Raw genomic sequence first — 25,131 nt, forward strand, 5'->3', positions numbered from 1 at the left:
TGGCTGCAGGCTACACCAGCAGGGGGGGTTGATTCATGTCATCTTAAATGTCTTCCACCACCCCCTCCTCCACCCTCCACTCTGCCTGCCAGTGACTGTAGTGGATCAGAATATGCATCTATGGATCAGCGCTATAAAACATTTGATTAAATATACTGACCCCGAGATCAGCTAATTAAGTTTGCCACCAGCAACAGACACACAGGCACCAGAACACAGACAACAAACAGGGATACTAATGAAACAAAGTGAGTTAGTGTCAAGAACAAGAACACCATTCATCTCAATGGGGGACATAGTGTCATGGGTCTTGTGACGTGTCCAAATAAAGCCAGGCGTCAGTGAGACATCAACTGACATTGTGACACCTCTCCTACCAAATATATCACTACTTAATAAAGATGCTCTGTGACTGTCTATTCTACTCCAACACACAGCAAAGTGCACGAGAGCAGACTACATATCCTATTGTGGATAGAAAAGTGAATCCACGGTTTCACAGATCAATCAATCAATGAATCAGTACTAATTGTCATTTTCTCGCATTTATTGAGCTACACTGCCACCACGTGGTTAAATACTCAAACTCATTCTACCTCTAGCTAGCACAAGTGTAGCTACTACTGTATAGCCATTGATCTGTTATCTTGTTTGTTTTCTAACCATGACAGTTGTCTAAACATTATTTACTTACAAGATTCATTCAAACAAGCGGGAATTGACATTGAAAAGTCTGTGCGTCAAGTTCTACCTACCTAGAAAACATTATCTTGTTGTTTATAAAATCACTTCGATGTAAACGATTTAACTAAACTTACCTGCTATATCGTGAATTTCCAGCTGTATAACTTCACATGCGTTCTGCTGCGTTCTCGAACTCCAGCACAATGGCCAAGTCACATGCATCCTTCAAATTAATTAGGCCTCAACTCTGAATGCGTCCTGCAAGAAAAAAACTCACCGGGAGCGTGATGTATTAAATTGAATTTATTAGAAGATACTTTTTTTTTTACACAAAGGCCCTTTTATAGTCTACTTAGAATGCACTCTGATGCTGAAAAAAAAAAACCGAAGAACAAACTGTTAAAAAACTTGATTTTATTATTAAAGAGATGACAGGATGTTTGCGTCCATAGCATTTAATTACTATACATCTGTGCTATACAATGGACAGGATCTACAGACAGAGGTCTTCGGTAGTATCCTCTCTTGGCACGCCCTGATGAGAACTTGTGTTGGGAAAAGAAAGACCGGAACCTTCTTGGAGGGGTTAAAACACCAAAGGGTGCATCTCTATCTCTGGTTGCATCTCAAATGGCACCGTATTATGTAGGGAATAGGGTGGCATTTAGGACGCATTCAATAACTTTATTGCCTCATCTCCTTTCCTTTATCTGCTCTGTTGACAGGCCAATGAAAGCAAGTCCTGGTAGGCATCTTCCATATCGCTTTCAGATCAGTGAAAAGGGAAGGGAGGAGAGGAGGCCACTTCTGACTATTGAGATGCACCCGACTACTACAGTATACTCTGTCATAGGAGGGTTTTCAAAGGCTAGTTATGTCACCATAGAGTTACCATGCCACTCGAAGCTTCTTCAAGGTTTATTGTCGCAGTATGACAAAAGTATTTTCCCAGGTTTGTCCGAGTAGTCAGGAGAGAAAAGTGGCATAACTAGGGTGCAACACGTTTGACAAATCTGTCTTGTACAATTAAGGAATTGAGCTGCTTCAACATGACAGTTTGACATGCAGAACAGAGGCCACAGTCTGCAAGGAGAATCAAGAGAAACCCAGTTAAATAATACAAAACACTAATAAAACAATAAGGTCTGTCAGTCTTAGTGGCTGTGGGCATTGTTTTTGAATCTCTTTAGAGGTGGGTGGGAGCCTGCTGTGTTGGTGCCATCATACAGTTGTTATAAACAGCTATAACAGTGTTTATTAACAGTTATAAAACACACCGCAGACTTTAAGACACAGGTATGAAAAAGAAACAAACATCAGTAATAAAAACTAAACAAAATTCAAATATTCACAGAACATGTAAACAAACCAATCAAATCAAGAAATTCTGTTCATTATCAAATGTACAATATGAATTTCACACGGTGATGGTAGCCTATCAGACACCTCGAAGAGGTGAGGGTGAAAACAGCTGGAAGCTGGAGGCAGAATACTAAAATGACAGGCTTCTAAAACCATATCTCCCTAGAGGGGACTGTGAAAGAGTGGGAAACGTGGATGTGTGTGTATGTGTATGGTGAAATTGAATTTGTGTGTGTGTGTGTGTGTGTGTGTGTGTGTGTGTGTGTGTAATTTGCCAATGACATTGGGGGAGGAGGCAGGGTTTCAAAATGTTCTGTTGTTTGTTTATGTCATAGTGAAATGTATCCCAGTTAGCCCTATTTGTCTTGAGGTGTTAAAATGCAGGGCCAAATGGAATCTGTGAAGTCACCACCTTTACTGCGTTCAAGACAACTGGGAACTCTGGAGAAAAAAGACGAGGTCAAATCATGACGTAAGTGATCTTCAGGTCGGAAAGCCAGAGCTCTAGAAAGAGGCCAGTGCTTCCGACTTGGAATTCCGAGTTGGATGACCGTTCAAAACGATTTTCCCCAGTTGGAGCTAGATTTTTTCCGAGTTCCCAGTTGTCTTGAACGCACTGAAGTCGGAGATTTCCGAGTTCCCAGTTGTTTTGAAAGTGGCATTATCTCGAACCTGGCCCTATTATGATGTCATCACAAAAGATTCTGTCTGGCTCTTTGTGATGTCAATGTTCTGTCTGGTTCTATTATGTCATCACAACAGATTCCATCTAGCCCTACTGTGATGTCATCACAAAAGATTTAGTCTGGCCCTATTGTGATGTCATCTACATGTCATATATAAATACTATCAAGGCAGATTTCATGTGGCTCTGTCCCTATGTTGTGACATGGTGGTGTGCGTCAGGTCATATGTTGGAGGGCCGTCGGCCCCTGGTGGCACCCAGTGAGGCCCTCAGACGGGGGTCTCTGGCCCGGTAGTGCTCGTTGAAGTCCAGTCTGAAGCTGAGGAAACGCAGGCTCTCGTCTGGACTGGTCATTATCAGCACCAGGAACTGCTGCACTATGCCCTGAGAAGGAGCACAACCAACCACAGATATTATACACTGAACACTACCACAGACAACCAGACTGTCCTATCCACTGAACACTACCACAGACAACCAGACGGTCCTATCCACTGAACACTACCACAGACGACCAGACGGTCCTATTCACTGAACACTACCACAGACACAACCAGACGGTCCTATCCACTGAACACTACCACAGACAACCAGACAGTCCTATTCACTGAACACTACCACAGACAACCAGACGGTCCTATCCACTGAACACTACCACAGACAACCAGACGGTCCTATCCACTGAACACTACCACAGACAACCAGACTGTCCTATCCACTGAACACTACCACAGACAACCAGACGGTCCTATTCACTGAACACTACCACAGACAACCAGACGGTCCTATTCACTGAACACTACCACAGACAACCAGACGGTCCTATCCACTGAACACTACCACAGACAACCAGACTGTCCTATCCACTGAACACTACCACAGACAACCAGACGGTCCTATCCACTGAACACTACCACAGACAACCAGACGGTCCTATCCACTGAACACTACCACAGACAACCAGACTGTCCTATCCACTGAACACTACCACAGACAACCAGACGGTCCTATCCACTGAACACTACCACAGACAACCAGACGGTCCTATTCACTGAACACTACCACAGACAACCAGACGGTCCTATTCACTGAACACTACCACAGACAACCAGACTGTCCTATCCACTGAACACTACCACAGACAACCAGACGGTCATACTGAAAGCCACTGTAGCAGTGAGGAGAGAGTAAGACCCATACCTGGTAGAAGTGTGTTAGTATCCGTAGCTGAGAGCGCATTTTTGGTATGGTCTCCTGGAACTCCTGGATCCTCCTGTTCTCCTCTGCCTCCTGTTCAGCCGTCACACCCCACTCACCCTGAAAACACACAGACAGGCAACATTAGAGGTGTCAAGTTTCAGAAGGAACGTTGTTGCATGCAACAGCATCAGTGTGGTATCAGAGTTGCCAGTGCCATCTCTTCACTTCCGTAAATGGGTAACTCTAAACACCCATACTGAACTGTTACAGATTCCCGTTCTATGACCCCAGCATTCTCCCCACAGAGACACGACCTTCTTCTCTACTCACATACTTCTCATTCATGTCAACACACACTCAACGCCCAATATTTAATGTTGATATAAAATCAAATATCCCCCATCCCTGACCAACAGCTTCTGTCACCCCAAACCCTCTTACCCTGGACCTCAGTCTTATTTACAAGCTATTAAAAAGGAAACTTGGCAAACGCAGAGGCTGTGTTTGTTTTTATATCACTTAGAGTTTTAACGGTCTGATGCTCAGGGCCTGTTAAATCAATAGAATGACAACAACAACAGCGTGGCCAATGGCCATTAAGAGGGAACTTGAGTTGGCCCCTGGCTGGGTTCCAGATGACTTAGACAGGAAACAAACAGGACATTGGATGGGACACTGGGAAGGCTCTACATTGCCCTCTTGACTCCCTCTTGACTCCCGAGTGGCGCAGTGGTCTAAGGCACTGCATCGCAGTGCTAGCTGTGCCACTAGAGATCCTGGTTCGAATCCAGGCTCTGCTGTAGCCGGCCGCAACCGGGAGACCAATGGGGCGGCGCACAATTGGCCCAGCGTCGTCCAGGGTAGGGGAGGGAATGGCCGGCAGGGAGGTAGCTCAGTTGGTAGAGCATGGCGTTTGCAACGCCAGGGTTGTGGGTTCGATTCCCATGGGGTATGAAAATTAAAAAGAATAATGTATGCACTAACTGTAAGTCGCTCTGGATAAGAGCGTCTGCTAAATGACGTAAATGTAAAATAACTAAAAGTTATCATCATTATAAGTACTTGAATTGGGCCGGTACCCACCGGTACTGAATACCGACACCTCAAATGTTCTACTGCTTAAGTACCGGCACCTCTTATAGAATATTGGCATAAAAATATAAACAGTGCAGGAACCCAGAATGAGTACCGGCACCTATTTCAGTCCACTTCAAACCCTGATCCTTCTACCTCAGCATCCCTCTGCTTCTTCCGCTCCTCATACTGCAGCCGCAGGGTGAGCTCCCCCAGGGCAGAGCGGTACAGAGAGTCCTGGGCACTCTGGAACTCTATGATCTGGTCAAAGATGGCCCTCAGCTGGTTCAACAGGGACTGGAGAGAGGGGAGAGAAAAACATTTGAGATTAGATTTGTTTATTAGTCACATGCACAGGGGTCCCAGATGTAATAGCTGGGTACAGGGACATTCTTAAAGGGATACTTCGGGATTTTGGCAATGAGGCCCTTTATCTACTTACCCAGAGTCAGATGAACTCGTAGATACCATTTGTATGTCTCTGCGTGCATTTTGAAGGAAGTTGCTAACTACCGCTAGCGCAATTCGCTAACACTAGTTAGCATTGGGTCACAATACTACCTCTAACTCCCTTCATATTGGACACAGAGACATAGAAGTGGTGTCCACGAGTTCATCTGACTCTGGGGAAAAATAGATAAAGGACCTCATTGCCAAAATACAGAAGCATCCCTTTAAGCTCCAACAGTGCAGGTCAAAGAGAAGTGGATGTCAGCAAGTGTCTGTTAGAGTGTATGAGCATACGTGTGTGTCTCACCCTGCTGTTGGTGTCCAATAGGCAGCGGGAGATGACAGAGTCTAAGAATCCTTCGTGGGCAGTGATGATGTGGTCTAGATCCTGGGCCTTCTCTACCTTGTTCCACAGCTCATCCCAACAACACTCCAGCACCTGTACACACACACACACACACACACACACACACACACACACACACACACACACACACACACACACACACACACACACACACACACACACACACACACACACACACACACACACACACACACACACACACACACATAAGGGAGGAGGGAGAGTGTGAGAGAAGAGAGTGAAGGAGCCCAGTGGTCTCTAGATAAATGAATGGAAAGTACTGCCCCTGACCTCGAAGGTGATGTAGTACTGCATCTGGTGGATGAAGTGGACCATCTCATTGGCCAGGATGTGGCACTGGTGCAGCACGCCAGACAGCTCTGTAACACAACATCTAACATGTTACCCTGGCTGCCTTATCTACAGCTCTGTAACACAACATCTAACATGTTACCCTGGCTGCCTTATCTACAGCTCTGTAACACAACATCTAACATGTTACCCTGGCTGCCTTATCTACAGCTCTGTAACACAACATCTAACATGTTACCCTGGCTGCCTTATCTACAGCTCTGTAACACAACATCTAACATGTTACCCTGGCTGCCTTATCTACAGCTCTGTAACACAACATCTAACATGTTACCCTGGCTGCCTTATCTACAGCTCTGTAACACAACATCTAACATGTTACCCTGGCTGCCTTATCTACAGCTCTGTAACACAACATCTAACATGTTACCCTGGCTGCCTTATCTACAGCTCTGTAACACAACATCTAACATGTTACCCTGGCTGCCTTATCTACAGCTCTGTAACACAACCCCTAACATGTTACCCTGGCTGCCTTATCTACAGCTCTGTAACACAACACCTAACATGTTACCCTGGCTGCCTTATCTACAGCTCTGTAACACAACATCTAACATGTTACCCTGGCTGCCTTACCTACAGCTCTGTAACACAACATCTAACATGTTACCCTGGCTGCCTTATCTACAGCTCTGTAACACAACATCTAATATGTTACCCTGGCTGCCTTATCTATAGCTCTGTAACACAACATCTAACATGTTACCCTGGCTGCCTTATCTACAGCTCTGTAACACAACATCTAACATGTTACCCTGGCTGCCTTATCTACAGCTCTGTAACACAACATCTAACATGTTACCCTGGCTGCCTTATCTACAGCTCTGTAACACAACATCTAACATGTTACCCTGGCTGCCTTACCTACAGCTCTGTAACACAACATCTAACATGTTACCCTGGCTGCCTTACCTACAGCCCTGTAACACAACATCTAATATGTTACCCTAGCTGCCTTATCTACATCTCTGTAACAAAACATCTAATATGTTACCCTAACTGCCTTATCTACAGCTCTGTAACACAACATCTAACATGTTACCCTGGCTGCCTTATCTACAGCTCTGTAACACAACATCTAACATGTTACCCTGGCTGCCTTACCTACAGCTCTGTAACACAACATCTAACATGTTAACCTGGCTGCCTTATCTACAGCTCTGTAACACAACACCTAATATGTTACCCTGGCTGCCTTATCTACAGCTCTGTAGCACATGACTCCCTCTGCTGGAGGTGAGAGGGAACTGCATGGTAGTGTGTGTATGTTTCCTCACCTGGCATGCTCTTGAGCAGCTTGGCGTTGCACATCTGTCCCTTCCAGATGTCGGTGAGGATGTACTCCATACGCTTGGCTCGCCACAGGAAGTTGAACACCCGCAGGTAGTGGCTCATGCACTCCCGCGTGAACACCTGTCACAGCCAGAACCAGCAAGAGAAACAGAAAGCAAGAAGAGAGAGAGACAAAGGAGAGAGAGAGAGAGAGAGAGAGAGAGAGAGAGAGAGAGAAAGAGAGAGAGAGACCGTGTGAACACCTGTCACAGGGTAGCACAACATTTACACCTGTTCTCTCGCCACCTCACCTCACAGAACACAACCAGCCAGCCAGCACTTGACTTCATCTAACATGGTTGACTGGTGGCCTGTGAATGAACATGTATAACAGAGCAGAAAGAAACATGCTTCTGTTGCTCCAAGTGGGCTTTATGGATGAATGGAGAGAGAAGAGAAGGTTTTTTGATAGTTTGCGAGGATGCATGTGTGTGGGAGATAAGATGGTATGTGTATGTATGTAAAGTGGTGTGGTTACCGTGGCGATAGGTCCCTCTACGTGGTAGTCTAAACTGAAGACGTCCCAGCCCGTATCCCCGGGAGACACCTACAGAAGGAGCACAGATGGGTTGATGACTTGGCTTTAGTTCAGAGGGATAACATTATGCCGAGTTGACAGTTTGAAACCCAGTAGGTAACAGGGACACGTGTACATCCAGCATCCAGAAATCAACCATCTAGGCTTTAGCTCAGAGGGCTAACACGGTCTCGAGTCACGGGTTTGAAACACAGCCTGGTAACCTGTGACTCGAGACTGTGTTAGCTCACTGAGCTAATGCCTATGATAGTAGTAACGGTATCAGCTGTAGCCTATGACAGTAGTAACGGTATCAGCTGTAGCCTATGACAGTAGTAACGGTATCAGCTGTAGCCTATGACAGTAGTAATGGTATCAGCTGTAGCCTATGATGGTAGTAACGGTATCAGCTGTAGCCTATGATAGTAGTAACGGTATCAGCTGTAGCCTGATAGTAGTAACGGTATCAGCTGTAGCCTATGATAGTAGTAACGGTATCAGCTGTAGCCTATGATAGTAGTAACGGTATCAGCTGTAGCCTATGATAGTAGTAACGGTATCAGCTGTAGCCTATGACAGTAGTAACGGTATCAGCTGTAGCCTATGATAGTAGTAACGGTATCAGCTGTAGCCTGATAGTAGTAAGGTATCAGCTGTAGCCTATGACAGTAGTAATGGTATCAGCTGTAGCCTATGATGGTAGTAACGGTATCAGCTGTAGCCTATGATAGTAGTAACGGTATCAGCTGTAGCCTGATAGTAGTAACGGTATCAGCTGTAGCCTATGATAGTAGTAACGGTATCAGCTGTAGCCTATGATAGTAGTAACGGTATCAGCTGTAGCCTGATAGTAGTAATGGTATCAGCTGTAGCCTATGATAGTAGTAACGGTATCAGCTGTAGCCTATGATAGTAGTAACGGTATCAGCTGTAGCCTGATAGTAGTAAGGTATCAGCTGTAGCCTATGATAGTAGTAACGGTATCAGCTGTAGCCTATGATAGTAGTAACGGTATCAGCTGTAGCCTATGATAGTAGTAACGGTATCAGCTGTAGCCTATGACAGTAGTAACGGTATCAGCTGTAGCCTATGACAGTAGTAACGGTATCAGCTGTAGCCTATGACAGTAGTAATGGTATCAGCTGTAGCCTATGACGGTAGTAACGGTATCAGCTGTAGCCTATGATAGTAGTAACGGTATCAGCTGTAGCCGATGACAGTAGTAACGGTATCAGCTGTAGCCTATGATAGTAGTAACGGTATCAGCTGTAGCCTATGATAGTAGTAACGGTATCAGCTGTAGCCTATGACAGTAGTAACGGTATCAGCTGTAGCCTATGACAGTAGTAACGGTATCAGCTGTAGCCTATGACAGTAGTAATGGTATCAGCTGTAGCCTATGATGGTAGTAACGGTATCAGCTGTAGCCTATGATAGTAGTAACGGTATCAGCTGTAGCCGATGACAGTAGTAACGGTATCAGCTGTAGCCTATGATAGTAGTAACGGTATCAGCTGTAGCCTATGATAGTAGTAACGGTATCAGCTGTAGCCTATGACAGTAGTAACGGTATCAGCTGTAGCCTATGACAGTAGTAACGGTATCAGCTGTAGCCTATGACAGTAGTAATGGTATCAGCTGTAGCCTATGATAGTAGTAACGGTATCAGCTGTAGCCTATGATAGTAGTAACGGTATCAGCTGTAGCCTATGATAGTAGTAACGGTATCAGCTGTAGCCTATGACAGTAGTAACGGTATCAGCTGTAGCCTATGACAGTAGTAACGTTATCAGCTGTAGCCTGATAGTAGTAATGGTATCAGCTGTAGCCTATGATAGTAGTAACGGTATCAGCTGTAGCCTATGATAGTAGTAACGTTATCAGCTGTAGCCTATGACAGTAGTAATGGTATCAGCTGTAGCCTATGATAGTAGTAACGGTATCAGCTGTAGCCTATGATAGTAGTAACGGTATCAGCTGTAGCCTATGACAGTAGTAACGGTATCAGCTGTAGCCTATGACAGTAGTAACGGTATCAGCTGTAGCCTATGATAGTAGTAACGGTATCAGCTGTAGCCTGATAGTAGTAACGGTATCAGCTGTAGCCTATGATAGTAGTAACGGTATCAGCTGTAGCCTATGATAGTAGTAACGGTATCAGCTGTAGCCTATGACAGTAGTAACGGTATCAGCTGTAGCCTATGACAGTAGTAACGGTATCAGCTGTAGCCTATGATAGTAGTAACGGTATCAGCTGTAGCCTGATAGTAGTAAGGTATCAGCTGTAGCCTATGATAGTAGTAACGGTATCAGCTGTAGCCTATGATAGTAGTAACGGTATCAGCTGTAGCCTATGACAGTAGTAACGGTATCAGCTGTAGCCTATGATAGTAGTAACGGTATCAGCTGTAGCCTGATAGTAGTAACGGTATCAGCTGTAGCCTATGATAGTAGTAACGGTATCAGCTGTAGCCTATGATAGTAGTAACGGTATCAGCTGTAGCCTATGACAGTAGTAACGGTATCAGCTGTAGCCTATGACAGTAGTAACGGTATCAGCTGTAGCCTATGATAGTAGTAACGGTATCAGCTGTAGCCTGATAGTAGTAAGGTATCAGCTGTAGCCTATGATAGTAGTAACGGTATCAGCTGTAGCCTATGATAGTAGTAACGGTATCAGCTGTAGCCTATGACAGTAGTAACGGTATCAGCTGTAGCCTATGACAGTAGTAACGGTATCAGCTGTAGCCTATGATAGTAGTAACGGTATCAGCTGTAGCCTGATAGTAGTAAGGTATCAGCTGTAGCCTATGATAGTAGTAACGGTATCAGCTGTAGCCTATGATAGTAGTAACGGTATCAGCTGTAGCCTATGATAGTAGTAACGGTATCAGCTGTAGCCTATGACAGTAGTAATGGTATCAGCTGTAGCCTATGACAGTAGTAACGGTATCAGCTGTAGCCTATGACAGTAGTAATGGTATCAGCTGTAGCCTATGATGGTAGTAACGGTATCAGCTGTAGCCTATGATAGTAGTAACGGTATCAGCTGTAGCCGATGACAGTAGTAACGGTATCAGCTGTAGCCTATGATAGTAGTAACGGTATCAGCTGTAGCCTATGATAGTAGTAACGGTATCAGCTGTAGCCTATGACAGTAGTAACGGTATCAGCTGTAGCCTATGACAGTAGTAACGGTATCAGCTGTAGCCTATGACAGTAGTAATGGTATCAGCTGTAGCCTATGATAGTAGTAACGGTATCAGCTGTAGCCTATGATAGTAGTAACGGTATCAGCTGTAGCCTATGACAGTAGTAACGGTATCAGCTGTAGCCTATGACAGTAGTAATGGTATCAGCTGTAGCCTATGATAGTAGTAACGGTATCAGCTGTAGCCTATGATAGTAGTAACGGTATCAGCTGTAGCCTATGATAGTAGTAACGGTATCAGCTGTAGCCTATGACAGTAGTAACGGTATCAGCTGTAGCCTATGACAGTAGTAACGTTATCAGCTGTAGCCTGATAGTAGTAATGGTATCAGCTGTAGCCTATGATAGTAGTAACGGTATCAGCTGTAGCCTATGATAGTAGTAACGTTATCAGCTGTAGCCTATGACAGTAGTAATGGTATCAGCTGTAGCCTATGATAGTAGTAACGGTATCAGCTGTAGCCTATGATAGTAGTAACGGTATCAGCTGTAGCCTATGATAGTAGTAACGGTATCAGCTGTAGCCTATGACAGTAGTAACGGTATCAGCTGTAGCCTATGATAGTAGTAACGGTATCAGCTGTAGCCTATGATAGTAGTAACGGTATCAGCTGTAGCCTATGACAGTAGTAACGGTATCAGCTGTAGCCTATGATAGTAGTAACGGTATCAGCTGTAGCCTATGACAGTAGTAACGGTATCAGCTGTAGCCTATGATAGTAGTAACGGTATCAGCTGTAGCCTATGACAGTAGTAACGGTATCAGCTGTAGCCTACCTCCAGCAGGCGTACGTCCAGTCTCTTGAGGATCTCAGCGTTGTCATACTGAGCGTTAGTGGCCCTCACGGCCGTCTCCAGGATGCCTGTCAGGTTGTGTTGGTACAGAGTGGTGGCTGGGCGGGCCAGCTCTGGTCTGAAGGCACAAACACTAAGGTCAATATATATGACATATAGTATGGGGTGTGTGTGTGTGTATTTGTGTGTACCCATCTGTCTGTGTCTGTGTGTGTACACCGGTGTGTGTTTGTGTACACCTGTGTGTGTGTATCCATCTGTGTGTGTACTAACTTGAGCAGGTCCATGAGGTGGCGTATGAAGTCTCCCTGGCCCAGCAGCAGGTATCGTCTCATGGCCTGCAGGTGCTCCAGCAGCAGGTAGTTCTGGTTGAGGACGTTCAGCAGGTACTTGCTGGTCTCAAAGTAGGCTGCATCTATCTTCCCCTGGAATGCCCCCTCCAGGTCTGATAACAGCTCTGCAGCTACAGAGAGAGAGAGAGAGAAAGAGAGGAGGGGGAGAGAGAGAGAAAGAGAGGAGGGGGAGAGAGAAAGAGAGGAGGGGGAGAGAGAGAGAGAGAAAGAGAGGAGGGGGAGAAAAAGAGAGGGAGAGAGAAAGAGAGGGGGGAGAGAAGAGAGAGGAGGGGGAGAGAGAGAAAGAGAGGAGGGAGAGAGAGCGAAAGAGAGGAGGGGGGAGAGAGAGTCGAAAGAGAGGAGGGGGGAGAGAGAGAGAAAGAGAGGAGGGGGGAGAGAGAGAGAAAGAGAGGGGGGGCAGAGAGAGAGAAAAATAGAGGAGGGGGAGAGAGAGAGGAGGGGGAGAGAAAGAAAGAGAGGAGGGAGAGAGAGAAAGAGAGGAGGGGGGAGAGAGAGAAAGAGGGGGGGAGAGAGAGAAAGAGAGGGGGGGAGAGAGAGAGAAAGAGAGGGGGGAGAGAGAGAAAGAGAGGAGGGGGAGAGAGAGAAAGAGAGGAGGGGGAGAGAGAGAAAGAGAGGGGGGAGAGAGAAAGAAAGAGAGGAGGGGGGGAGAAAGAGAGGAGGGGGGAGAAAGAGAGGAGGGGGGAGAGAGAGAGAAAGAGAGGAGGGGGGGAGAGAGTTATTATCTGTGTTAGTATGTGGGTACTGGAGTTGGCACTACCTGGTGCATATTAAACAAATCTCTCAGACAGTTTGCTGAACTCTGTATCTACAACTCAAGATAGTCTGCGTCCCAAATATCACCCTATTCTCTTTATAGTGCACTACCGTTGACCCATAAGGTTCTGGTCAAAAGTAGTGCACTGTGAAGGGAATAGGGTGCCATTTGGGACGCAGACACAAGGTTAAAAACACAACCCAACCCATCCCACTTCCAACGCCAGTCAGTGTGCCGTCATTCCCCTCAAGGACGAGGCTAAGGAATGAACAGTGAGAGCATTGATCATCGACGGAGAGAGGAGTGAGACTAAATCCAGTCGATACAACAGTAAGTACCATAACAATAGAATCAGGTCTGATGCATCTCTAACAGAAACAGATCAATGCAGCTCTGCTCTCACTACCTACAAAACACTACTATGGCAAGAACAAGGCTTCTGTACTCTAACGAAAGACACTGCCTGCACAATACACACTCGCTGAAGGTATATTATAATGTAAAAGCGTGTACCAAACACCAAATGCCAGTGTTGTATTGAGCTAGCCACTGACAGGCCCCTTTCACAGTGTGTTGGTTGGGGGAGAGAGGACAGAGAGCGTACCATCTTTGGGGGAGTCTGTAGACTTGGAGGCCGGGGTGATTTTCCCTGGTGAGGTTCTGTCATGGCACACCTGATGCAGGAAGTTAATGGACTTTCCAATGAGCAGAACCTACAGAGAGAAAGAGAGAGAGAGAGAGAGAGAGAGAGAGAGAGAGAGAGACAGAGCGAGAGACAGAGAGAGAGCGAGAGACACAGAGAGAGAGAGAGCGAGAGACACAGAGAGAGAGAGAGCGAGAGAGAGAGAGAGAGAGAGAGAGACAGAGAGAGAGAGAGAGAGAGAGAGAGAGAGAGAGAGCAAAAGTGACATGAGAATGTTTGTATTATTTACGTTGAGGATGAGATTATTGGTGTTTGTGTGTGTGTGTGTGTGTGTGTGTCTACCTTGCGGGCCTGGTCCATGGTGATGAAGGTGGGTATCATGGACTTCCTCAGTGAGTACTTGTCGTGCCACAGTCTGTCTGTCTTCACCGTTGGGTCAGATGCCACAAAGAACTGCAGGGAGAGGAATCACCATCATTATTCAACACCATCATCATCATCACACCTTAAAAGACAGAACTCAACTATATTCAAACAACACAGGAGATGATTACAACAATGGATACTTATTACAGTAATGGAAAGAAAGTGAATGGTTGTTCCATCTTTCAATAATAGATCTTGATCTTCATTGAGCCAGTGGTTCAACTTGGAAACCAAAATGGAGGCCGATAAATAGACATCAGTGTTAGAAGGTGAAGACTTCTCTCCTAGGGGGCACAACAAGGGGGATTGATGTCTTTCATGTTTCAGCCGTTCCATTCCATCCAGAGGTCATGATGAGTGTTTACAGTCTAACACCACCTCCCAGCTGCCCCCTGGGCTGACAGATGTGCCTGTAAACTGAAGAGCTATCCCCTAATTCCCCTCTGCTGGGAAGGAACAGCTCCATAACTATCACTTAGCCCTGCTACAGGAGGGTCAATACAGGGAGCTTAAATGCAGTGTGCCTTTTGAAGCGTTCCCTTCTGAGAATAGCCCGGCAGTTGATCTTGAAAGCCGCTACAACACGCCTGTGCTCTGTGATCGCCCAATCAGCACTTAGTCTCAGGTGGTCTGGGTCTGAGAGGGCGATTCAGCGGCAGGTGCATTAGGACCAGATTCACGGTCTTCTACTGCCCTGTGGTTGTGGAGAAAGAGAGATGGATGGAGAGCTAGGACAGAGATGGGAGAGGAGAGAGAGGAGGGCGGAGGCCATCACTCAGTTCCCCATTACCGTCCTCTCATCCATCCTCATTTGGGAGGCCGCCGTACCCCTCCCCCCTCCCTCTTCCCCCCACTCCCCCCTCCCTCACTCCCCTCCATCTCAGCTCGGAAATTAACCTGTCTGACGTCTGTCTGAGTCCACTTCAGCCTTAGCTTAGCTACTACCATCCTAACTCCGACCTTGACAAACTAATGGAAGTGTGTGTGTTTATTATATATATTTGGTGTGTGTATTATATATATGGTGTGTGTGCGTCACCTCGTGGTAGGTGTCCTCCAGCTCTCCGTCGTAGATCCAGCGGTAGAGGAAGTTGAGGATGGGATGTGACACCAGGCTGAGGATGTGCTGCACCAGAGCTCTCATCTGAGGGTCCCCTGTCTTCCCATAGGCATGGACCGCTGACGCCAGCTCACCTCCCTTCCTCCCTATACACACACACACAAACAAAACGGACACATTTGAACCATACACGCACTATTTAAATGAATACTTCAAACGGTACCAACCAGCAGGCGCCCCACACACACACAGCTCTACCTTGGCAAAAGTCGACGAGGGCAGCCAGGGTTTTGAGTCGGAGTTTAGGGTCGTAGGTCCAGACTAGGAGACGTCTGAGGGTCAGACTGTTCTCCACTCCCAGGTTCACTCCTTGGTCGTCCTCCACCTGCAACTGTCACACACCTTTATATGTCCTGTAGCCTACCAGTGTTTTTCCTCTTGAAGGGTTCTAAACTAAATGCATTCACTTGAATAAGGCGGTACAGTGTTTTGAGAGGTAGAGAAAGGTGTGTGTGTGTGTGTCTTACCTGTGAGTGCAGCACTGCCAGAAGTCTGTAATATTCTTTCAGTTCCTGATGCAGGGAGGCACAGAAGCTCTGTCCCACCAGGCCGAAAGCTCGGTCCAGGCTGCGAGAGTCAGTGTACTTCCTGATCTTGTTGTGGAGCCAGCCCAGCTCAGCCAATCGGCTACTGGTGTCCCTCAGAGACTTACAGAGCACCACCTAGGGACACACTGGAGGAGTTACAACAGGAGAACACACACACACACACAGGCATTGGATAGATCGCCATAAGCAAAAATACAGGGAATACTGCGAATATCTGTCATCTTTTAGTATGTAACCCATTTAATCTGTGAAGTGGTTGCCAGGTTGGTAGTTAGTTATCCCCCTGTGGCAGAGTACCATCTGTTCTGTATGGCTCCCCACAAACACGACACACACCGACACTCACAAGAGGAAAACGGGCCACTCCTGCTGCCAGGTTACCATTCGGTCACTCACACACACGTACGCCACAACCCTTAGGGTTGACATGACTACAGCAACACCAAAGGAACAGCAATTCTGCTCATCAGCCCAGAAACATGAATAGGAACACATCAGCCGTATTATTACAGAGCTCTTTGCCAGTTGGAGGACCATTCCAATTCCAGTTTCATCTCTTTCACACCAGTTTGTTCAGAATTCACTTCCCCTTTTTTAAATGGTAGTCAGGGTGGCCCTGGTTTCAGATTGAAGACATTTGGCAAGAAGCCTGGAGACCAAACTGTCTGCAGTCTCTCTCAGTCTCTGCTGAGTCTTGTGAGGACCAGGTTTTGATACTCACCTTCTCTCCTTTAGATGGAATAATAAAACATTCCTGTCTCTAAGAATGTTCCATTTCTGTATTCTGTTCTAATTTCATTATGGAAAGCCACATTATTCTGGAAACCGTGTGAGACTGAATAGGACTTATAGCGTAGATCATGACTTCAAAAAGACCTTAGGAATCATCCTTGACGGCTAGATTTGGCTTGAGTGTTCTCGTCCGATACAGTGCTCCTAGGCCAGCGCATTGACAGCAGGCTATTTATAACACTGAGAAGATGTATAGCTAAGATGGGTCAACTGTAATTTGTAGGAATATTAGAAGGGAGGCCAGTTGTGATGAATGCTTGATGGGTGATAGAGGGAAGCCATCGATGTGGCTCCTAACCAAAGAGCCAACTATTGATCTGTTGAGCTTTTTACCCCTTTTAGAAACAGATCATCAGCCTTGATGTCAGCAGCACTACAGCTGAATCTGAAACGCTGTCGGTCGGCCGGTTCCACAACAGCCATGACGTCAGGGAGAGAGCTAGCGATGAAACAGGGTAGTCTGTCAATAACTTGTCTAGCTAGTATAGACGGAAGTACGGCGCTGTCTCCATTTGACATTTTAGTCATTTAGCAAGACGCTCTTATCCAGAGCGACTTACAGGAGCAATTAGGGTTAAGTGCCTTGCTCAAGGGCACAGACAGATTTTTCACATAGTCAGCTCGGGGATGCAAACCAGAGATTTTCAGCTGCTGGCCCAACGCTCTTAACCGCTAGCCTATCTGCCATGGTGTCTAAACACAACATGTTGACTAACTCTAACCTTAACTTATACACAGTTTACAAAACATTAGGAACACCTGCTCTTTCCATGACATAGACTGACCTGGTGTATCCAGGTGAAAGATATGATTCCTTATTGATGTCACCTGTTAAATCCACTTCAATCAGTGTAGATGAAGGGGAGGAGACAGGTTAAAGAAGGATTTTCAAGCCTTGAGACATGGATTGTGTATGTGTGCCATTCAGAGGGTGAATGGGCAAGACAAAATATTTAAATGCCTTTGAACGGGGTATGGTAGTAGGTGGCAGGCGCACCGGTTTGTGTCAAGAACTGCAACGCTGCTGGGTTTTTCACACTATACAGTTTCCCATGTGTATCAAGAATGGTCCACCACCCAAAGGACATCCAGACAACTTGACAACTGTGGGAAGCATTGGAGTCAACATGGGACAGCATCCCCGTGGAACAAAAGGGGGTGCAACTCAATATTAGGAAGGTGTTCCTAATGTTTTGTACACTCTGTGTAAGGTCAAATAGCTTATGTAGTTGGTCATCAGTTTTTGCATTTGTCAGGGAAACATTTCAGGAACAAGGGGCACGAATAGGTTGAAGTACCAAAGGCAAATTGGCATGGACATTGTTCACGTATGACTGAATGTTTGAGTCACCTTGGAGTCGATCTTGTAGCAGTTGTCTGTGTTGCTCATCTTAATGAACTTGCCGTCGATCCCCTGGAAGACATACAGGATGTCTCGGACCAGCGCAGCCTCACCAACCTCCGCTGGAGAAGAAGAACAAGGGATTCAGAAAAACAACAAAAAGTAGAGGACAACATTTATCATGAAAGCCATATCTCTCTGTCTATCTATTTAATTCAGCCCCAACCCTGTCAGTGGAGTGCCAAGACAGATTCTATCTTAAATACCGGGAGAGCAACTAGACGTTTATGAAATGAAGTGATTATGTGAGGTGGTGCTTACTGCAGAACAGGAACATTTCATTGCAGACTTTGACAATTTCCCTCCGAACGAATCTCTTTCTGTTTAATATTGAGCATTGCAGAGCCACCATTACAGTAGAGGACCCTGCCCATCTTCTGCCTACATTACAAAATCACCTCCAACTGTGAAGCAGTGTAGTTTCATGCACAAAAAGTAGGCCTATACATCCCAACTCACCAGTGGGGTCCCCGTCGCGGCGTGGCCTGGGGGCCCGGGTGGACAGGGCTGGGGGGCCGAGTGGGGCCCGTGAGGTAGGTGCCAGGGCGGAGGTGTTGGGGAGAGCCCACGCCAGCCGAGAGCCCAGCTGCTGCCCTGCTGTCTGGGGTGGGTGCCTGGAGAGAGCACACATACAATAATGGTCCATTAAACATTTCTATGTTTACATCCATGTAACTATAGACATTTTTCCTCCCCCTCGACATGCATAACTCTTCCCCTATACATGTTGGTTCTCCTAATGCAAACTGTCTTGTAGGACCATTACCAACCCCTGGGGTCAGTGCTAATAGCCTGCAAATGAGGGACTCTTGCCTTTCAACAGCAGAGAATGGCTTTAGAGTCGTGACACTGTAGCAATGCCTCAGCTCCAAATGACTTTTATAGTGTTGATGATGTTCCAGTCAAACACCCACTAACCAGATACTTACCCTGGCACTAGAAGAGTATAGCCAGACTAATTATACACAAGTGCTGCTGGGGATGTGGAGAAGGACATACATAATTGATGCTCACAACGGAATGAAAATGCCCTGCTACAACAAATGGGTACAAAGACAATGCATTTTTCCAACAAGTCCTACTAATTTAAGATCCCTTTATATTCTAAAGGTTAATCGGTTATGCAGGTACAGTGCTGAGCTAGAACAAAAGCATGCACTCCCTGCGAGTCCACAGGAACAACATTGAAGAAAGTCTAGTGTCATGTATGACTGACTATGGAGTCCTGGGTGCTGACCAGACAAACAGGGTTCCATCAAATGGTCTTACCCGGCCAGCAGGGGCTGAGGGGTGGGTGTGGGCCCGTTGAGGGAGTACACCCCCAGGCTGCTGATGCCACTGGTGCCCATGCTGGTGGAGATCTGGGCGGCCCCGGGCCCCGAGCGCTCGGGGTAGCTGAGGGGCAGGCTCCCGGGCCGGGTGCAGTAGAACGGGGTGGAGTGGGCGTCCCGGGGGAGGGCCTGGGCAAACAGCGCCCCATAGCTGCCAACCTGGGAATGACATGCTATCAATAAATCAAAGATGTATCAATTAAATAATCAAATGTGGAACAATATGGGACATTTAATAGAATAGCAATGCTATTTTATGGAGTTCTATGGAGCTAACATGGCTGCGATGGTATTACCGTTTGTGATGATGCAGTCTGGACGATTATAATGCTTTCATTTCCTGTATCTATATATTGCTATGGTCAGTGCGTGTGTGTGTTGAGAGCACTGTGGTGTAATGACAGATATACCCACCCTGGACGGTTTCCTGGGGTCCTCACAGAGACTGAGCAGCAGGTATAAGACGGACCACCTGTGTTTCAGCACCCCCTGTTAATGGAACGCAAAACACACTGATTCTCAATTGGTTCTCCTTTCAAAGCTAATACAGTATGCATATGCACGGGGGTATTTGGAACAGAAGACTGACCTGAGTCTGCAGCTTTCTGTGGAGCTCAGAGAACAGGGCAGCGTCGCCCTCTCTCCTCTGCTTCAGCACTGGAGAAGCAAAGGACAGGACAGTCAGGCAAACAATATCAGACCACTAAATAAACAGACAGACCAATTCCAAAAACACAAGATGATTAAAGGGGGCTCAACTCCACTCCGCACAAGGGTAAGTCATGTTTTTTGTATTACTTTACTATGGTTAGCGATCGATAAGATGGTCATTAGTGGCATTACTCCGACTACAAACAAAATCTACTGAGATTTACTCTTATGGAGACTCTTAAACGTATTTATTTATTGTCAAATGTACAATACTGTCCCCTTTAACAGGAGACAGAAAGGCTCTACTGGGAAAACAACAACAGACCACATTAAAGGATGCATGTCTGACCAGGTAACAGAGACAGTGCAAACCAATAATGTGCAGATGCCACTTTCAACTGTCGAGATGGACCCTCAAAGTGGATTCATTCTGCAAACCTATCCACTTTAGGTCAGTTTATTGTCTCTAATAATAGGTCACTCACATTCTTTTTTGATCTTCTCTGACACTAGGAACTCATCCCTCTCAATGGTGGGAGCATAGTTACTCCCGACGACTCTCACAGCATACTGAAACTGGTGGGCTACTTCAGCTAAAATGGGAAATAGGGTTGAGTTAAAGTACTGAGCACTGAATATCTGCTTTTCCTAAACCATATGTCACTACTAGTGAATTCATCTTACAGACTTGTTCAAAGCTTACAGACACAGAACGTTTCCCCTCAATCACTAGCTAGCAATCTTACACTTTCTGGTAGTCACGTAAAGTGGCAAAACATGCCTTAAATCGTGCAGGCGATACCACACACATTTACATAGAAAAAAAACTAAATGTCCCTTGTCTGTCACCAATGTTTAAGAAATATATATTTGAACTTACTCTGCCGATTGTCTGTGGTGTTGGTCCTTCAACTGGTCGAAATTTGAGACAAAATATCCACAGGATTAAACCAACTTCAAAACACGGGTCTATGTGTGTGGCAATCAAGATGTGTTTGCTCATGACCGAAGGCATGTGCACATGACGGATGTACATGCACACGATGCATACTAGCAGGTGTTTACATGGTTTTGAGCATGTGCCAGATGATAGAAAATTCAACTTCAATACCTGCGCTTTAAAAGGTCAGGTAAACAATACTTTCCTGCGAATATTTTGTCTCATATTTAGAGCAGCTGAAGGACCAACTGCACAGACAACCGGTATAGTAAGTTCAAATGTAATTGTATTCAACATTCTGGCTTGTAAAGAAAATGTTCACGATTATACAATGCTTTGTTTCAGACTGTATACCAAGAATTGGTATCGCAATGCTTTGTTTCAGACTGTATACCAAGAATTGGTATCAAAGTCAGATTTATCAGGCAAACTTTCTGGCAGCCTGACAAACCAAGCTAGCTATCCCTTGTTAGCTACCTCAACAAGGCGTGGTTGGACTGTTGAATGTCAACCGTATCTACAGCTACCTATATCTAGCTATGACACACTTTTGGTAGTTAGCTAGCTAGCTAACGCCTTAGATATACCCAAATAAGGGACGATCTGACGTTAGCTAGATGGCTAGATACCTGGGGCCCATTCATAGCCTACCATCTCTTGGCAAGCTAGGTGTACAGCTACTAGCTAGCCTAAGCTAACTAGCTAACTAACTAGCATTGGCAGTGCGTTGGCTGTCACACAAACTTGACCTAACTACAAACTTAGTTAACTACTAGATGACGAGCTGAACGCTGGCATACAACTGTTATATCAGCAACACGGTTAATGTTAGCTAGCTAGCAACATACCAGGCTAGCTGCACATAACCGCGCCTGGGCTATTCTAACTAGCTAGCATCATAGCTACCTTCGCTCTTTCCAGTGATCCTGCAGCAGAGACTTTGAAGAAGGACGTTGGGGGACTTTTGATCTAGGGCAGCCATTGCGTTAGTCTATTTTATTTTCCTTATCAGACACCAGCGATACTACTGGATGCAGTTGTACCCACTACGATTGTTCTTGCTCTGGGTTTCCACTCTCAGTAACAACAGCCATTTTAACGGAACCCGCCGAAAGCGTCCTGACTGGAGGGGTTGCTAGCAAGAAGAAATGGGAAAAATGAATGAAAATATTGCCCTCCAAAACAAGGCAATGGCGCTAAAGGTTCCCATGTCAGTTGTTCCTAGCCTTCGCCCCATGCTTACGGTGGTCAAATTGTAAGCTGAGTAGAGAGCTAGTTGACTGTTCATTTTGAAATACATTTTGTATGTTCATTTTAAATTATTTTATTGGAATTAATTGCAATTAAATACAGCCTTATTGAAAGACAGTTATTTTGCATATTTGCATTTCAGAACCAGGAGAGTGGACAGCTCCCAGACTTGGGGTAAAAGGTAAGCTTTTACATTTACATTACATTTTAGTCATTTAGCAGACGCTCTTATCCAGAGCGACTTACATGAGCAATTAGGGTTAAGTGCCTTGCTTAAGGGCACATCGACAGATTTTTCACCTAGTCGGCTCGGGGATTAGAACCAGCGACCTTTCGGTTACTGGCACAACGCTCTTACCCACTAAGCTACCTGCCGCCCAATTAGGGTTAAGTGCCTTGCTTAAGGGCACATCGACAGATTTTCATGACCTTAGTAGTGGACAGCGCTCTCAATTCAATTCAATTTCAATTTAAGGGCTTTATTGGCATGGGAAACGTACGTTAACATTGCCAAAGCAAGTGAAGTAGATACTAATCAAAAGTGAAATAAACAATAAATATTAACAGTAAACATTACACTCAGAAGTTCCAAAAGAATAAAGACATTTCAAATGTCATATTATGTATATATACAGTGTTGTAACAATGTGCAAATGGTTAAAGTACAAATGGGAAAATAAATAAACATAAATATGGGTTGTATTTACGATGGTGTTTGTTCTTCACTGGCTGCCCTTTTCTTGTGGCAACAGGTCACAAATCTTGCTGCTGTGATGGCACACTGTGGTTTTTCACCCAGTAGATAAGGGAGTTTATCAAAATTGGATTTGTTTTCTAATTCTTTGTGGATCTCTGTAATCTGAGGGAAATATGTGTCTCTAATATGGTCATACATTTGGCAGGAGGTTAGGAAGTGCAGCTCAGTTTCCACCTCATTTTGTGGGCAGTGTGCACATAGCCTGTCTTCTCTTGAGAGCCAGGTCTGCCAACAGCGGCCTTTCTCAATAGCAAGGCTATGCTCACTGAGTCTGTACATAGTCAAAGCTTTCCTTAAGTTTGGGTTAGTCACAGTGGTCAGGTATTCTGCCACTGTGTACACTCTGTTTAGGGCCAAATAGCATTCTAGTTTGCTCTGTTTTTTTTTGTTAATTCTTTCCAATGTGTCAAGTCATATCTTTTTGTTTTCTCATGATTTGGTTGGGTCTAATTGTGTTGTTGTTGTTGTCCTGGGGCTCTGTGGGGTCTGTTTGTGTTTGTGAACAGAGCCCCAGGACCAGCATGCTTAGGGGACTCTTCTCCAAGTTCATCTCTCTGTAGGTGATGGCTTTGTTATGGAAGGTTTGGGAATCGCTTCCTTTTAAGTGGTTATAGAATTTAACGGCTCTTTTTTGGATTTTGATAATTCGCGGGTATCGGCCTAATTCTGCTCTGCATGCATTATTTTGTGTTTTTCGTTGTACACGGTGAATATTTTTGCGGAATTCTGCATGCAGTCTCAATTTGGTGTTTGTCCCATTTTGTGAATTCTTGGTTGGTGAATTCTCTCTCTCTCTCCCTCTCACAAACACACACCTTTTTTATTTAAAGTTTATTGTAGCCTACACGTGCCAAAATGAATTAGGCTTCATGGTCCAAAACTTTGCCATGGTGCGCTGCCATGCAATAATGGGGAATTTGCCGTTGCATTTTGTTTCTAACTAACTCTTAGTGAATGCAACAGTTTTGTGAATTAGTTAAGCGATTCTGCTGAGAAAAGACACGATCATGCATGCCCGACCGAAACTGATACATTCCCCTAGGCATGTGTGTGACACTAGAGCGCGCAAGCGCTTACGACTCCCAGTGACGTAGCCTATGATGGCAAAAAAAACTGTTCTTTCCCACAACGTAGAGCCAAGAAGATTACTGGCGCTAGGAAGGTGAGAGAGAGAAGACAGGAGAAGAAAAAGAAGACGCTACTTCTGACTAGAAAGAAGTAGGCGACTTTGCGTCTGAAACATTAGGGAAAAAGAAGACCGCACTGGCTGCTGAATTATAGACTAACATATGCATGAAACCATAACTATGAAAACGCGTGGGCATTTGAGCTTTACCTTTCATAGAGCGAGACCAATAGGTGACTGATCGATAGGATTACAATAGTCGCACCCGGACTAATATAGTTTTTACGCAGAAAAAGGGGACCGTCCGAAAGTCATGGAGTATAGAGCTGAAATAAAAATTTGCTAGCGTCAAAAGATTAAAGAAGACGCCAAAAAAGAAATCGCTTGGAGCAGCTGGAACCTGTTAAAGAATGGATTTTAGCTCTATTCGCAAGTTCATTACCAGATGGGTAAGTAGCCTATTGCACTGAATGACTTTCTTGGAATCCATTTGGCAGTGCCAAAACAAAAGTCTATGCGGTGTAGCCTACTATTGCCTAGTAGGCTACCAACTTGTTGGTCTGGTGGTTGCAGCTTGACAGATTATTCTCAATGAAACATTGTTGCGTTTCTATGAACAATTATTGGGTTTCCATTTCCCATGTAGCCCTTTACACTCGTACCCATTTACGGGTTGAAAATGGCAGATTTGGGCACTAATAAGCGACTAAATTGGAACGTAGTGGCTGTACAGCAACACGCTATACATTAAGTCAGACATCTGTCTCTGCGCTTTACAGCGCTATATGGGTTTTGATGACAGCCTTTCTGAACTTGAGTACTACGCACGACAAGAAGTTGCCCCATCCCTCCCGCTAATTGGGCAACTTTTGCAAATGTTTTGTTGTCAGAGTGAGCGAAATGCTGTAAATTAAGATGACTCAATGTATTTTGAAAGATGAGACGTTGAGGATTATAGTAAATACCGCTTTGATGTCATACAAGCAAG

At 45.3% G+C, this 25,131-nt stretch overlaps 1 protein-coding gene across 1 annotated transcript; it reads right to left on the reverse strand.

Moving 5' to 3' along the window:
- Positions 1 to 1,915: 1,915 nt before the first annotated feature.
- On the reverse strand, positions 1,916 to 22,071 carry LOC311123621 (gamma-tubulin complex component 3 homolog). The gene is made up of 21 exons (XM_084197856.1): positions 21,916 to 22,071; positions 20,555 to 20,662; positions 20,008 to 20,075; positions 19,833 to 19,907; positions 19,357 to 19,577; positions 18,547 to 18,701; positions 18,037 to 18,149; positions 15,813 to 16,007; positions 15,544 to 15,676; positions 15,265 to 15,431; positions 14,142 to 14,252; positions 13,761 to 13,869; positions 12,323 to 12,512; positions 12,032 to 12,167; positions 8,005 to 8,073; positions 7,472 to 7,607; positions 6,114 to 6,202; positions 5,763 to 5,894; positions 5,162 to 5,302; positions 3,932 to 4,048; positions 1,916 to 3,115 (listed from the first exon to the last, which is right to left on the reverse strand). The coding sequence occupies exons 1-21, from the start codon at positions 21,989 to 21,991 to the stop codon at positions 2,954 to 2,956; spliced, it is 2,703 nt and encodes a 900-aa protein (XP_084053982.1). The 5' UTR covers positions 21,992 to 22,071; the 3' UTR covers positions 1,916 to 2,953.
- Between the last annotated feature and the right edge of the window lie 3,060 nt (positions 22,072 to 25,131).

This window comes from Coregonus lavaretus (genome assembly GCF_964263955.1).
Source record: "Coregonus lavaretus genome assembly, contig: HAP1_SCAFFOLD_638, whole genome shotgun sequence".
In the NCBI taxonomy this organism is placed as follows: Eukaryota; Metazoa; Chordata; class Actinopteri; order Salmoniformes; family Salmonidae; genus Coregonus; species Coregonus lavaretus.

Coding starts and splice junctions, on each gene's coding strand:
- LOC311123621 (XM_084197856.1), bottom strand. CDS start 21,991: ATGGCTGCCCTAGATCAAAAGTCCCCCAACGTCCTTCTTCAAAGTCTC. Junction 16,008..18,036: donor GCTACAAGATCGACTCCAAG/GTGACTCAAACA, acceptor GTGTGTCCCTAG/GTGGTGCTCTGTAAGTCTCT. Junction 6,203..7,471: donor GCTGCTCAAGAGCATGCCAG/GTGAGGAAACAT, acceptor GTTGTGTTACAG/AGCTGTCTGGCGTGCTGCAC.